Source organism: Palaemon carinicauda, chromosome 21, assembly GCF_036898095.1.
Source record: "Palaemon carinicauda isolate YSFRI2023 chromosome 21, ASM3689809v2, whole genome shotgun sequence".
In the NCBI taxonomy this organism is placed as follows: domain Eukaryota; kingdom Metazoa; phylum Arthropoda; class Malacostraca; order Decapoda; family Palaemonidae; genus Palaemon; species Palaemon carinicauda.
Window position 1 is genome coordinate 98,115,075 of NC_090745.1, and position 17,500 is coordinate 98,132,574.

General features: G+C 34.2%; 2 protein-coding genes across 6 annotated transcripts in view; one reads left to right on the top strand and one right to left on the bottom strand.

Moving 5' to 3' along the window:
- The window catches only part of LOC137615337 (galactoside 2-alpha-L-fucosyltransferase SEC1-like), an 84,044-nt gene extending 83,374 nt beyond the window's left edge, over positions 1-670 (top strand). For 3 of the 5 annotated variants that reach the window (XM_068345134.1, XM_068345136.1, XM_068345135.1), the window contains one exon: positions 1-663. This exon is cut by the window's left edge and continues 234 nt beyond it. In XM_068345134.1, the coding sequence (XP_068201235.1) occupies positions 1-67 (67 nt within the window). In that variant the 3' untranslated portion in view covers positions 68-663. The other 2 variants (XM_068345138.1, XM_068345139.1) reach the window with 1 other exon arrangement.
- LOC137615339 (uncharacterized) overlaps positions 1-17,500 on the bottom strand; it is a 244,782-nt gene that overhangs the window by 51,120 nt on the left and 176,162 nt on the right. The window lies entirely within an intron of this gene.

Genomic DNA, 17,500 nt, shown 5'->3' on the forward strand with positions numbered 1-17,500 from the left:
TGAATACTTTATGACCAAGAATTTGAGATCTATCAAATCCAAAGACTTGATTCCGATAAAGTTATGACGTATTTAGAAAACGTTTAGGAAACATATAATCGTGGATCTCTACGAGGTCTGTCATAGCATTCACTGCCTTAAAATAATATTGGAGGCCTTCTGTATTGAAGTTCATGACATCTTACAGTACCTAGGGTTTATCCTTTTACTACCCAACAGAAGATCCAGGTGTTGCACGTTGGGTAGTAATTGTCTCCGTCAGGATTAACAGAAGCACCACGAAATCGTGTATCATAAATAAATGTGTAATTTACATACTGCATATCATTCAAATATCATATTTATAATGCAAACCTCTTACTATTTTCAAGAATTATGGTTATAATGACAATACTAAAAGAAGCTTGGATAATTCATTGGCTAATGTAAAATGCTACGAAGCTGCTGAAGGCATGTTTTAAAGATTTACGATTCTAAAGCTTAGAAAACTTTGGACAGCCTAACATGTTAGAAAGCATACAAAAATAATGAAAACTAAACTTTCATATACTAATACCTTGGCAAGAAAGGATTGGTACCCTACTTATGACAGTAATATGCATTGAAAGCCATCAAGTAAATTGTCACATATAGAATTCGTGAAAACCTATCTCCATGTTATTTTTCACCGCGAAAACCTCGAGTAAGACTATTTATGTATTTGTTCGAGAAGAATAAAACGTAGGCTTGGTTCTTTGGTTCTCTTAATAAATCACTCAAAAAGAATAAAAATCCCGTTATCATTATGTAATCAGACAGCAATGGAATCACTTCGGATAAATAATACACAAACAAATATAGAAAAATAATGCCGACAGGTTCTCATAATTAATCAATCAAAAAGAATAAAAATCCCGTTATCATCGTGTAATCAGACGGCAGTGAAATCATTTGGTATAAAAACACACTAACAAACATAAAAACATGACGCTGACACATACTATAAAGTTTATTTTATAATCATTTACGAAAAGTATTCAGATAATACCGGCGACTGCCCACGCAAACGACAGCCGACGCCCTCTGATAAATAGGGGTCCTAATTCAATGCAATACAGCGATACAAATTTAAAACATATGACAATAAAAACACTATTCAATGTTTATTCATGTAATTAGCTTTTCGTGATAATGCTATATAACAATTCAGAGCAGGTAACTCCTAAGGTTAAAATCAATGAAATACTTGAAACAACCAGTCTTGCTTTGTTATAACTGAAAGGCTATTTGTGAAAAAGAGATGGTTATTTTCAAATTAATACTCTCTTGTTGAATCGGAAATTATACATGGTTCAGTGTTAACAATGTTTCAAGTTGCAACAGAGCCACGACACAGGTTGACGAGAGAGAGAGAGAGAGAGAGAGAGAGAGAGAGAGAGAGAGAGAGAGAGAGAGAGAGAGAGAGAGAGAGAGAGAGAGAGTGCATGTGTTTTTAAATCTTTTTTTCATTCAAGGGGTTCTACTGGCCATGCGTCCATCTTTTAGTGATAGAAGACAAGAACCTTAATTTTATGACCCGTTGGCCACGAGAGTCACTTAGTAATATAAGAGACAAAAGTTGATACACCTTTGTTAACAAACAGGTGGGATGGAAAGAACTAAAAGGCATAAAAGCAGAGAAAAATATCGTCTCACAAGAGAAATAGCTCGAAGACTGACAGACACTGGAAATAAAGGGATTGTAATAAAGAGAGAGAGAGAGAGAGAGAGAGAGAGAGAGAGAGAGAGAGAGAGAGAGAGAGAGAGAGAGAGAGAGAGAGAGAGAGAGAGAGAGCAGGTAAGGACAGAACGAGAAAAGGGTGTAGGAAAGGAGGGAATTTAAAGTTAAGTATGCATTTGTTTTATGGTGAGTTAGCAGGTAGCAAAAAACCACATAGCCACTTGTCGCCACTAGTAAAAATAGAAGGGGATTGGAGATAGGGCAGCAAACAAGAAAAAATAATAGGAAATGAGAGAGAGAGAGAGAGAGAGAGAGAGAGAGAGAGAGAGAGAGAGAGAGAGAGAGAGAGAGAGAAAGGACAAATGGAATTCAATGGGAAAGAAAGGCCAGTTCTCTTAAATAAAAGTAAACGCATTAATGCAATAGTCTAAGACGTTTATCTAAATGAAGGCATTAATAATTACAGTATTCAACTACACAAGCACTCTGAGAGTGCAGACCTCCACCACGGCAGCTTATTTACAGAAACCAACTTGCCTTTCCCAGAATCAAATTAGACCTCCGGTGTATTTGATGTCTCATTGACAACCATGTGCAAACTTGAGGTCAAGGTTAAAGTTAATTCGGTCGACCTTTGCTCGACCTTGACCTTGACCTTTGACCTAGGACTTCCAAAATTAAATCACATCAACGTCTCAACATAACAATTAATCCCTGAAAGTTTCACAACTCTATGAGTGAGATTTTGGTCAGAAATTTGTTTCAGAAACAGACAAACAGACAAACTGACAAACAGGGGCGAAAACATAACCTCCTCCCAACTTCATTTGCAATGGTAAAAATTATCACATCAAGATAAGTAAATATCCACAATATGTGTAAAGAAAGCAAAGGGAATTAACAGAGGTCATCCTAGGTCTGGACAGCGCATAACTCAAGATCTACACTTCTAACTGAATTTATGCTATTACTAGGAGAACGAACATAAATCGGAAGGCAACGTACAATTTTCACATTTAAATTCCAACGAGGAGCGATTCACTTTACAAGGGACCTTGAGAACCCAGCACGTAAACCCACCATTACTCAAATAAACCGGATAGTTGGTTAGTTATTTATTTCTGCGAGCAGTACATATGTGAAAATCGATTATACTGTATATGTACAATAGGCTTGAATTTAGAGTATCATTATTTTCATGCACTGAAACTATACTATGTAATAAAAATAAATCAAATGGCTCACCTAAATCTGTACTCTACATCTATCAGCCTATCTATATATACACATTAAATCAACATACATACACACACATATTATATATATATATATATATATATATATATATATATATATATATATATATATATATATATATATATATATATATATATATATATATACAGTATATTAATGCATGACGTACATACTTTTAAATCATATAAACTAACTTGTATCTTAAAAATAATGTTCGAAACATCTAGAAAATCCTTGTGTTGATTTAAATATGGGTTAGCCTCTACAATCAAAGACTCAATGTGTGGCCATTTGACCTGGCTTTTCCTATATTTCGATGAGCATTCATTAGTCAATTTAAAGTTAATCGTATTTAACGATCAAACAATATGTCAATTTGGAGGCAATCCTGTTTAATTATTACATACAGGTACAGTAAAGAGGGATTATTTAGACGTCAAGTATTCTTATTGAAAGATATTAAACGAACATATGGAACTAAACTTCACAGTCACAAATAATACACAATGAGCCGCAATATAAAAATTAATGTTTAAATAATCAAAAAAGGGAAAATTCAAGCCCTTTCTAGAAAAATTAATTTAGCCTGCGTCAACATTACATAATAACTTGATTCTCTTGCTATTTGAAAATTCGATAGTAAGGTTGGTGAAAATAAACTAACCTTACTTAACACAATTCAGTTTATCTAATTAACCTTAATTAGTCCTTGTAGCAAAGAACTCAAAGTATATGTTTTCTGTACATATACTTTAGCTTAGGTATAATCCAATATTCCACAGTTACCTGGGAATAATTACCAGGTCGATTCCATATGCCACGGAATTTATTCATGGAAAGTTTTAAATCCCAATAAAAGTATCATCGACTGATCTATGATTTTAATTCAGATTTTATGTAGAAAAATCAGCGAATAAAACTAACAGTTGCTTTAGGATAGTATAGTCACCCATCTAATATTTCCATTACATTTTCTATGTATACGTTACCAGAGAGGAGGGGTGGGAAATAAGTTCTATCGTTTTCTGTAAGAGGCTACATATTCCATCGTAAACTCATACATAAAAAATAATAGACCTAACAGAAATAGAAACGGTATAATAGAATATAGATTTATTAAAATATTAAGATCCACAAAAAGTACAGCTACTGATAAATTAAGGCGCGAGTATATAAGAAACAAGGGTAATAGGAGGAAAGCTACGATGTATAAACCTGAACTAAAAAATCAATACGACAATTATAGGGAAGGATATAGCGTACAACAAAATAAGCGAAATGGTAGAAACCACAAAAATGAATTATTTACCAGAGTTAAACTTCAGTACAAAAGAAATAAAAGAAATGACAACATAGCAAATAAAAGACAAAATCAGACAATAGTGATTAAGCGAGAAGACCAACAGATTGAACTGACATCAAAAGTATTCAGGAAATGGCGAAGACAAATTATAGAACACATCTATGACAATAATTTTGCATTAATAATGCTTCTAGCCTGGAGATCTCTATTCATAAATATTTACCATTATAAATAGACGCTCGAGAGGATATAAAAATCTAAATTCAATGGGGCCGTAAAAGATCTAAGATCTATCTGTGGTGAAAAATTCGTCAAAATCTGTCCAGTAATTTTGGTGTAATCCTGTCCGCAGACAGACAATCACACATAAAGATGCAAATCCGGATCTAGAATCCAGATCCGGAACCAGATCATCTCCAAAACCTAGTCTCGTCCATGGCCTAAGCTCTATCTGTGATGGAAATTTCGACAAAATCTGTCAATTTGTTTTGACGTTATCTTTAAAATAGGGAAAAATGAAAATCTGGATCTAGAATCCAGATCCGGAACCAGATCATCTCCAAAATTTAATGGAGTCGTCCATGGCCTAAGCTCTATCTGTGATGGAAATTTCGACAACATTTGTCAATTTGTTCTGACGTTATCTTTAAAATAGAGAAAAATGCAAATCCGGATCATCTCCAAAAGTAAATGGGGTCGTCCAGGACCAAAGATCTATCTGTGGTGAAAATTTTGTCAAAATCCGTCGTGTAGTTTTGACGTAACCATAAACAAACAGAAACACAGACAAAACAATAAATAAATAAACCGACTAAATTGTATAATCTCATTGACGAGGTAATAAATAAACAACATAAAAAGGGAACATTTGTCAAGCAAATACAGCATATTTCACTCCATTTCCTTCCCCCATGCAAACATGGAATGGCCCATATTATTCTTTTTCAGAAATGGATCCCTGATAGATTTACAAGAAATCATTCTGAAGTGGTGTACGCAAAAAATGTTAATAACGCCCTGTGGGTCTATATTATGGGCATATCCATACCAAATTTCGGGACATGTAGTTTGAATCCCAGGGGAAAAGGCAAAAAAAGAAAAAAATGCAATTTTTTTGTTAAAAAAAAAAAACGAAAATCACTAAAATTAATCATTTTGAAGTAATGTATACGAAAACCTTGAATTACATCCTATGGACATATATCCAAGGCACCCTCATAAGAAATTTCAGGTCATTTGATGTAATTATGAGGGCCCATGAGCCAAAAATGTACATTTTTGGGACTAAAAATGAACAACCGTATGCCGAAAAGGTTGGTATCTATCTAAGGCATCTCCGTATCAAATGCCAGGCAATTCGGTTATAGTACCAGGGAACAGGAGACCAAAATATACATTTGTCAAAAAATAAAGAATAAAACAAAAATTATTTTAAAGGTATGTAACAAAATAAAAAATTTAAAACACACCTGAGTATTTGCCCACTCCACCTATGTGACAAATTCCAGGTAATTTGACCCAGAAATAACTGAAATGAATCGATTTGAAGATTTGACAGCAAGGGGAGAAGAAATATCAGGGAAAACAATATATTTCCCTCCCATGGATGGAGTGAAATATGCTAAAAAGACTCGATTTTATAGCCTCCTTGGTGGAGGTAATAAAGGCATTAAAACCTATCCTATAAACAGCCGTCTCCAAAAATCTACAAAGATGTGTTTTGTGTTCAATGGAAACGGCTTATACCCACACAAAAACCTGCGTGCCAGATAAAAGTTAAAGGAAGAGTGTATGCTGAGGAGACAGACACGATGCTGATGCTGATGCTCCCACTTTGTAGGTGTGAAGTGACTTATGATGTGGAAGCTTAAAGCATAGTAAGTTCATCAATAATTCAACAGAAAAAGAATGTGGTGCTGAATCGTGTTACCTTTCATTGGATCCAAACACTGCTGAGGGAAACGACTTTACGTTGACACACACACGTGTGTGTATATATATATATATATATATATATATATATATATATATATATATATATATATATATATATATATATATATATATATATATATATATATATATATATTCTCCTTTGACTGGCCAGACGGTACAGTACAACATTTGAACCCTTTCTCTAGTTACGGCTAATTTTTACTTTGGCTCCACATACACCGAATAGTCTGGCATATTCTTTTCACAATCTCCTCTCTCCTCATACACCTGAAAACAAGCAATTCTTCTTCACTCAAGGCGTTAACTACTGCACTGTAATTGTGCAGTGGCTGTTTTCCTCTTTGTAAGGGTAGAAGATTATCTTTAGCTATGGCGAGCAGCTCTTCTACGACGGCACCCCAAAATCCAACCATTGTTCTCTAGTCTTGGGTAGTGTCATAGCCTCTGCATCATGATCTTCCACTGTCTTGGATTAGAGTCATGCTTGGGGGTACATTTAAACTAACTATTGTATCTTATTTCTCTTCCTCTTTATTTCTAAATGGTGTGTTGGACAGGCTTAATAAAAGGGCCACGGATGTTTGGTGGTTTATCAAAAGATTGTCTTTGCTTTATCTTCTTTTTTATCTTCCTCACAACTATTCATTTTCAGAATCCTCCTTACTGTCCTCCCTCCAGTTGAAGTGGCTTAGCCTTGCATGATGTGTCGACACATCCATGTTAACCAATTTTATCCAACTTCTTACCTCTATTGTATGTGTTGTGTTAATCACTTTATATATATTTATGTACCTATTATTTTTGTTATCATTATTCTTAAGTTAGTTTTGGAGTGTGATTAATCTTTTTATTACCTTCAATTTATATCCTGTCTGGATACATTGATCGTAATCCAGGACCAATACGTCCTACACTTCTCCAGTGTCGTCTACTGCATTTCAATATTCGTTGTCTGTACGCTAATATTCAAGACCTTACTGTTGTGTCCAGACAGTAAGATGTTCTTTTATGATCAGAAACATTGGTTTCTCCAATTAGGTATTCATCTGAGCTCACTATTACTGGTTTCAAGAAGCCAATAATATAAAAACGGGATGCCATTCCTAGGGCAAGGGGAATGGCAGTGTATATTAGGACTGAGTACCCTGCTTTTCATAAGTCCTCCTACAAACGTGGATGTCATGAGATTCAGGTAATAAAAGTTCGTGGCAGGCTTGACAACTTCTATTTGTGTCCAATCTACCGGAATATAGACATGAATTATCCTATCTTTGATTGCATTCTCACCATTATGGCCAAGATACAAGATGATAGAAAGGGCTCTTTTGTTTTTGTACGTGATTTCAATGCTCACCGTTGATTAAACTCTGTTTCTCCAATTGATCGCCATGGCTTAAGAGCTTTGGATTTTGCCTCTGATTCAGGCTGTGAGCAAATCATAAATGAAGCTACTCACATGTCCGGTAACTGCTTGGCCCTATTATACACTGACTCCCATGGTGTTAAAGCATGTAAGTCTGGTTTTCCAGTTAGGACATCTGATCATGCTTTAATTTTACTAGTAGTGAAGACTGAACAGCCAGTCCCTGATGTCATACTCGTGTAAGATTTATATAAAATCTCAAGCAGATTGGAATGGCGTTTTGAGTAATCTTCTGAATTTGACTTGATCACAATTGTATGATAGTGTTGCGCCTGTTGTTCTTTTGAATGAGAATCTGGTCAACATAACTGATAGGCGTATCCCTTCTTGTATGGTAAAGTACAAAGGGAAAGACAAACTCTGGTTCAATGATGATAATAGACGTGCTTAACCGGAGAAGCAGGAGGCCTATAATCATTGGAAGAGTAACAATTCAGATTTGACTTGGAATAACTATAATCAGCAAAGAGATTTTGCTCGGAGATTTTATGCTTCAATTGAAACGAATACAATTTAACCACAAAAGAAATCCTTTTTGGTGCACCCAAGGAATAAAAATGGTGGGCTATCATTAAATTTGCACTCTTTGATGTAGACGTAACAGTTCCTCCTTTACTTAAAACATATGGCACTGTCACTCACTGTCCAAAGGAAAAGGGAAACCTTTTGGCTGATGTGTTTAATAGTAAGCCTGTTTTCCTAAAGCTAAATTAACTAGTTTAGCTTTTCGGTCTTGTGAAATTCAAGCTCTCTTAAAGGAGTTTGATGCTTAGGGAGGTGTACACTAAAATGGTATTTTTTCCTTTGTTTTTCATAAAGACTGCACATTTCTTAGGTCTAAAGTTATTTTATTTCAACAAATTAGCAAGAAGAGGTTCTTTTAGCACTTGTTGGGGAGTTGGTAACATTATCTCATTCTGTAAATGTGTTTGGTGTAGCTAAAGTCCAGCTGATTACCGTCCAATTTCCATAACTCCCATATTATCTAGGGTTTTAGAACACCTGACAAAACGTCTAAATAGGTTTGCTGAAGATAACCATAAGTTCCTTAGTTTGCAATTTGGCTTTCGTAAAGGCCTTGGAGCATATGATGCCTTTCTTACAATCTCCAATAATGTACAGAAATCCCTTGATTGTGATCAGAAACTTTGCATGATTTACCTTGATTTTAGTGCTGCCTTTGACTACGTTAATCATGAGGCATTTGATTTCAGTTGGGATGGGAGGGTAATTCCTTAGCATCATTACAGAATTTTTAAGTAATAGATTGCAACGAGTTATTGATGATGGGCACCATCGAAGTACAGGAATGCGATATCTGGCGTTCCTCAGGGTAGTGTTCTTGGCCCATTAGCTTTCATATTATTCTATACACATGACATGTGGTTTGGCCTGGATAACAAACTACTTGCAAATGCAGATGATATTACTCTCTTTGTATCAATTCCATCTCCTGAATATAGAACTGGGGTTCCTGAATCCCTTAACAGAAATATACCTGAATTATTGCATAGTGCAAATTATGGGACACAAATACAAAACTCAAAGTATGATTGTAAGTAGATCGAGGACAGTGGCCCCTCAACATCTGGAGCTTATCATTGATAATGTTCTTCATGAATTTTACAATTTTGCGTGTATTCTTCATAGTAAATTTACTTTTGAGAAAAGACACACGTTCAGTCTGTCTCTTCTTCAATTGCACAAAAAATTAACTTACTGAGAAAGTTTTTCAAGATTTTGGGTCAATCTATTCTGAAGTGTTTAAATTCTTTCCTTTTCCTTCATTTCGAGTATTGTTTCCCTGTCTGGTCTTCAACTGCTGAATCTCATCTTACTTTGTTGGACAGGAACTTGGGTCTATTAAACTTCTTATCGCTGATGTAGATATTAATCTATGGCACCGTCGTTCAGTTAGTTCTTTAAGCATGTAACCTACAAATTTTCATAATTCTGATCAACCTTTGCATTCAGATCTTCCTGGACAGTGCCATCCTGTTTGTAATACTAGGTATGCAATTAATTCTAAAAATCATGCCTTCTCCATCATGAGGCTCAATACTACACAGTATTCCAGAAGTTTTATCCCATCTGTGACCAAGTTGTGGAATGATCTTCCTAATCGGGTAGTTGAATCGGAAAAACTTCAAAAATTCAACCTTGCAGCGAATGTTACGTTGAACAGGCTGACATAAGTCTTTTTATAGTTTATATATGAAATATCTACATTAATGTTATTACTGTTCTTAAAATATTCTAACTGTTCATTACTTCTCTTGTAGTTTATCTATTTTTTATTTCCTTTACTCACTGGGCTATTTTCCCTATGGAGATCTTGGCTTATAGCATACTGCTTTTCCAAATGGGATTGTAGCTTAGCTATTAACACACACGCACAGACACACACACACACACACACACACACACACACATATATATATATATATATATATATATATATATATATATATATATATATATATATATCGTGTTATATTATCAACGCAATAATCACCATAAAACCCAAAAATGTAGAACTCCTCTAATATCACTTCCTCTGTAAACAGGATATTAAAACCGAGACTGCATCTCCTGCTCCTCCTTTTGGGAGCCACCAGCCCGCCTCTACGTTGGAGCACGTGAGTGAACACGCACTTCTACGCGTGCGCAGCCATTACCCGTGGAAAACTAGTCTTGTCACCATCGAATTTACACCGAGTTCTGCAATTACCCGTCGTCTTAAAAGTCACTGATAAATCACTAGGCTCGACCGTTTTCACTTAGTATCGTTCTTCAATAAGTTGATCTTAGCGAACATCGCGAAAATTTCTGACTTAATTTCTATGAATAAAGACACAACGTCTTTCTCCGTGACGAGCATGAAATAACGATTCTTCCCAAATAGATTCGTTCAATTTTCTAACCAGGACCGACATCGGGAAAAGTGCGAAATCTTATGGAAGTAACGAAAACGAGGTGCAAAATTAGCAGCACGTGAAACGTTCACGCTTCAAGAAATTTTACATTCGATGTTTTTATTCAATGTAGACGACATAACCCGTATTTTTTAAGGACTGTGTCCTTAATAATCTATCACCATAAACATTCATATAAAAAATAACAAAAGGGAGAGTATCGATTTACTTACACAAGTTTTTTTATTAACATTAGTAATAAAACGAATGAATATTCCTATTACAAGGGGTTACCAATAAAACTCATGGCTATCAACGTTTTTTTCATCAGTTTGTAAGCAAAATAATAATAATAATAATAATAATAATAATAATAATAATAATAATCTTCAATATGTAATAAAGTGCAAGTCTCTCTCTCTCTCTCTCTCTCTCTCTCTCTCTCTCTCTCTCTCTCTCTCTCTGTGTATATATATATATATATATATATATATATATATATATATATATATATATATATATATATATATATATCGTATACACGCTCAATTCTCCCGTTCCTTGAGTAGGGTGAGAGGGAGTAGGCATACCCTAGAGCAGCGGTTCCTAACCTGGGGGCCACGGATGAGCCTCAGGGGTCCGTGAAGGTCAAATTCAAAATTAACATTCATATTCACTATGTCTACGTACAGTATTAAATTATATTTGTTTTGATATCAGCAGATGCTACGCACGTATCTTTACTTACTGAAAAACAGTAAATCTGTAAGATGGCATAGGATACTATTTTAAACCTTCCACTAAGCTAGCATACAATCGTTGTCGCCGTCAGGTTTGACTTCTAGAATGGTTTCCAATTGCAATGTTGTGTTTATTTGCGTTTTTCTAGGAAAGGGGTCCATAACTTTCACCAGATTCTCAATTGGGTCCGTAACTCGAATAAGGTTAAGAACCCCTGCCCTAGAGAGAGAGAGAGAGGGGTGCGTGTGCATGCATATCTAAATATTTAGCATTCATTATTTACGGGTCGCATACACTAGTAATAAAAATCATAATCACAACAGTTATTTAACACATCACATCAAGTCATCTCCGGAAAACGCAATTTTTCTAAAATGACTTGTGTTATATCAGGATTTTAGAGATTGTTTTGTGCATTTTGTATTAAATCTAAATTGTCATAAATAGTAAATATGTAACTTTGTGAAAAAAAAAAAACTTGTTAAGCATCATTCTTACCATCTTAGAAAGCTGAAATCAACAGATGGAAAGAAATTCAAAGCTTATTGACACTGAATATTTGCCATAAATTGGCTGACACGAGAATCAATGAAATTAAAGAGAAACTGGCAGAGTTCGTTACACCCCAAATGGAATAACAGGAAGAGAGGAGAAACACTGTCCATGTGAGGTAAGGATAATCGCCATTGCCTGGTCCTTCTTGGCCCTTAACTGGGTGAAGAGCGGGATTTGGCTCTAATGATGTTGAGCTTCAGCAAAATGGCCTGTCCTTTACCTCAACCGTTCATAAACGCCCTTTAAACCTTCAGAGAATATACATTCATTTGTTCGTTGCAGTGAAATATCCTTTTCCCGAATTGTGAATATACTCAATACATGAGGACATAATTTATGTGAGCGATATACAGAAATATTAAATATGGCTACCGAAGAAAAGAACGTGTATTAAACATAAGTCTGTCTGAAAAATAATTCCTTAAATCAATAAGCCTAAACAAAAGTTTTCCTACTACTTCCTCATCTTTCATCCAGCGACCACCTGGAAAAAGGTCTAGGATTATAAACATATCTATTTACTTTTATATTTATCTAGCTAACTATATATAATAGTAATATATATATATATATATATATATATATATATATATATACTGTATATATATATATATATATATATATATATATATACTGTATATATATATATATATATATATATATATATATATATATATATACATACATACATATATATACAGTGTGTATATATATATATATATATATATATATATATATATATATACACATATATATATATATATATATATATATATATATATATATATATATATATATATATATCTTAATCCTGACTCATCGCATAATGACACAGCTAAATTTACATTAAAAGCAAATTAAAGTATATACTGTAATGCCAACATAAGTTTTAGCAGCATTACTCATTCTATCGGATATTTTCTTTACATGATTCTTAAGAATACGTAAACGAAAAAAGGAACATTATACACTGGGCTCACAATTACGCAGATATGATGCTGAGAGAGAGAGAGAGAGAGAGAGAGAGAGAGAGAGAGAGAGAGAGAGAGAGAGAGAGAGAGAGACGTCTGAACTATAATTGAGTACATATCTGCACCTTGATCTCTTGAATATAATAGAACATCATGTGTTTAAGTAACAGTCAGCACGTGCTTCTGCATACCATTTGCGCATCAGATATATACAAAGAGATTCTCTCTTTCAGAATACCAACGAATGCACCTTATTAGCTAAATGAGCACGTTACACACACAAACGACTTTCATGAAAACTAATTAGTAGGAAAATTAAAAAAAAAAAAAAAAAAAAAAAAAGATTATAACAGAAAATTTCTAGTTGCTAAATTCAAATAGCGTGAAATTAACTCTGCTGTTTCTTTCTGTGTGGATACAGAATGAAGAAGAGTGGTGTGTACGTTTGCCCTCAACAGCAGGTGAGGATGATGTAGAACCTAATTAGGCAGTGAATTAGTCAGCCTTCTTACAAAACAAAGATAAAAGAATAAAAAATATATTCAAGTTGGTGATGATGTCATCGCTATAACTGGTTTGGGGAAAATTCATTCACCATTAAATTACATCCTAATTTATATACTAAATTTTGAAGATTCTAAATGTCGGATCTTTTTATTATTAAAAGCTCCCTGAAAACTTTAATAACAATCAAAGTAATAAGGGCAATAAGATGCATAAATACAAAGAACCAAACACAATATACTCTATTCAAGTCCATACAACTGAGAAAGTGCACATATTTACTTGGTCAGTACATAATGGTTCACCCATCACCTGTTCTTCAAACAGGACGTCCCCTTTTTTTGTTTTTCTTTTTAGTATTTCCCATTAGATAATCTTTTAAAATCTCTCTTCCTTTCTTACACAAACACAAAAAACTGGCTTATCTAGAAATAACACAAAAAAGTCCACCTGTATCTTCTCAAATTGGAAAAAAATCAGTTCTTTGTAAGGATAATATATCTTGATATATTGTTACCAAAGACAAGAAATTTTGCAGTTTTTCAAAACTTTAATGATTCAATGACCGAAAATGTATCACCGTAAATGTATCACCCCCATGATAACATAAGTGATCTCTGTCTTAAAGTTAATGCTGAACTTGAAGGAACTTATACATTATACCTCATAAGGATAACTTCATTTCCCTATCGTCGAAATGAATAAAATTCAAACACCGTTTTCATTATACTGCATCTATTGTATGCCTAGCCTTATCTGTACCTTGTCTTATCTGTCGAACGCTGTTTCTTCATATATATATATATATATATATATATATATATATATATATATATATATATATATATATATATATATATATATATATATATATATATATATATATGTCTTAGTGACGGGCGTAAACTGAAGATAGCATCTCTCTGGACAACTCTCCTCCATATCCTCTTCTTCATCTCCCAAGCCTTTTGAAGCAAAGGGCCTCAGTTAGATTTCGCAAGTTGTCTCTATCTTCAGATTTTAAATCAATACTTCTCCATTCATTATCTCCTACTTCACGCTTGATAATCCTTAGTTATGTGGGCCTGGGTCTTCCAACTCTTCTAATGCCTTGTGCAGTCCAGTTAAAACTTTGGTGAACTAATTTCTCTTGGAGAGTGCGAAGAACACGCCCAAAACCATCTCCATCTACCCTCACCATGATCTCATCCACATATTATTACTATCATTATCATTATTACATGCTAAGTTATAACCCTAGTTGGAAAAGCAAGATGAAATAAACCCATAGGCTCCAACAGGGAAAAACAAATCCAGTGAGGAGAGGAAACAAGGAAATAAAAGAAAAGTAATAAACAATCAAAATAAAATATTATGAGAACAGCAACATTAAATGACATATTTCATATATAAACTATGAAAGCTTCAAAAAACCAGATAGAACAGCGCGCTCGAGTGTACCCTAAAGCAAGAGAACTCTAACCAAGACAGTTGAAAGTCATAGTACAGATCATATGGTACTACCCAAGACAAGAGAACAATGCTTTGATTATGTAATGTCCTTCTCCTAGAAGAGCTGCTTGCCATAGCTAAAAAGTCTCTTCTACCCTTACCAAGAGGAAAGTAGCCAGTGAACAATTACAATGCAATAGTTAACCCTTGAGCTAAGAAGAATTCTTTGGTAATCTCAGCGTTGTCAGGTGTATGAGGACAGAGAAGAATGTGAAAAGAATAGGCCAGACTATTCTGTGTATGTGTAGGCAAAGACAAAATGAGCCGTAACCAGAGAGAGGAATCCAATGAAGTACTGTCTGGCCAGTCAAAAGACCCAATAACTCTCTAGTGGTAGTATCTCTACAAGTGGCTAGTGCCCTGGCCAACATACTACCTATAATCCTGTCCTGACATTTAGCTCCCAATATTTTTCTGAGGGCTTTGTTCTCAAATCTACAAAATCTGTTGGATATTGTTTCATTATCATACCACGACATAACACCGATCTCACTAAACTGATACATAGCCAGATTTTTAAATGTAATGTCAGGCGATTTGATCTCCAAATTTTACTGAACCTAGCCATTGTGCCTGATTTTCTTTTTTCAATCTTTCATTTATTCTAAAGACCCTGTATTAAAGATTATAGTCCTCTCAATAGTTTTTATTTATTATTTGGTGTCGACACGTTTCGAATCACTCGGTGACCCTCCATCCGAATTACATTGCGTGAGTGATAGAAACACACCTTAATATAAAGGCTACGGTTGTGAAAACTTTAACACAAACATATTTTGAAATTCCTAAACTAATTAACAAAATGGAAAAAGGTAAATGCACCTATCCTGTTATTCTGAAAATCAACTGAAAGACAATTTGTATTCTCCGAATTTGGAACACAACTAAGACATTGTCTTTTCATTATAAACGTAAAATAACATGCCCAAGCATCATATACAGTATACACATATATATTGTACATACATATATATATATATATATATATATATATATATATATATATATATATGTGTGTGTGTGTGTGTGTGTGTCCTTCAACGAGGGGTGACTCTAGAGAAGAACAATAAAATAGTCGCTGCCACATTCATTTTTGATTGCTCTATCGTGGATAAACTCCCAGAAGCAGTTATTTGGATTAAAGGATGGAAATGGAAATATTATCACTAATAGAGATGGAATGATAAAAATTGTAAAGGATTCTTCTACAATGCTATTCAATACTGGCATAAAAATAACTGTTCCAATAGAAATAATGAAACACTTGAGTCGGTACCAAATATATCAAAAGGCATGAAAAGAGGCAAAGCAGCAGGAGAAGCTGGCCTAATAATTGATTTAATACTATATGGAAGAGATTTCATAGTAGTAAAACTTGCTGAATGCTTTACACAAAATGTCTGCAAGAATACTCTACTGTATATCAACGGGTTGGAAAAACTTTATCATTATACTAATTCACGAAAAGGGAGACACAATAGATCTGGAAAATTACCGCCCAATAAGTTAACTCTCTGTATTATACAAAATATTAACAAAGATCACATTAAGCTGAATAGAAAGACAGCTACACTTTAATCAACCAAGAGAGCAGGCAGGATTTAGAAGTGGGTATTCAAACAATTGACCATATCCATGTAATTAACCAGTTAATGGAAAAAAAGGAGTATGGCAAACCACTAAGTATGACATTTACAAACTATGAGAAAGCTTTTGATTCTGTAAAAACGTATGCAGTAATGAAATCCCTTCAGAGACAAGGAATAGATGAATCTTATGTTAGAACACTTGAAGATATCTATACAGGAAGAACAGTGATCCTAAAACTACACCAAGATAGTGAAACAATTCCGATTGAGAAAGGAGTTAAACAGGGAGACGCCATCTGAATTATTGAAAGCATGCTTGGAAGTTTTAAAATTTTAGATTGGAGAAATTTACAAATTAATATTCATGGGGAATACTTCAACAACTTAAGATTTGCAGGTGACATAAATTAGTTCTATAGGATGGATCATGAGAGGAATTGCAAAAGATGATAAAAAAATGTGAATAAAGAAAGCAGAAATGTAGGCCTTAAAATGATAATGTTCAAAGAAAATGAAGAGACAATAAGTAAGGATTATGTAAGAACCTCTAACGATTGTTAATGAATATATGTACTTAGGGCAGATATTCTTTTATTATTATTATCATTATCACTTGCTAAGCTACAACTCTAGTTGGAAAAGCAGGATGCTATAAGCCCAGGGGCCCCAACAGGGAAAATAGCCCAGTGAGGAAAGGAAACAAGGAAAAATAAATTATTTCAAGAACAATAACATCATCTAAATAAATATTTCCTACATAAACTATAAAATCTTTAACAAAACAAGAGAAAGAGAAACCAGATAGAAAAGCGTGCCCGAGTGTACCCTCAAGAAAGAGAACTCTAACCCAAGACAGTGGAAGACCATGGTACAGAGGCTATGGCACTACCAAAGACTAGAGAACAATGGTTTGATTTTGGAGTGTCCTTCTCTTAGAAGAGCTGCTTACCATAGCTAAAGAGCCTCTTCTACCCTTACCAAGAGGATAGTAGCCACTGAACAAGTAGAGTACAGTAGTTAACCACTTGGGAGAAGATTAATTGTTTGGTAATCAGTGTTGTCAGGTGTGAGAACA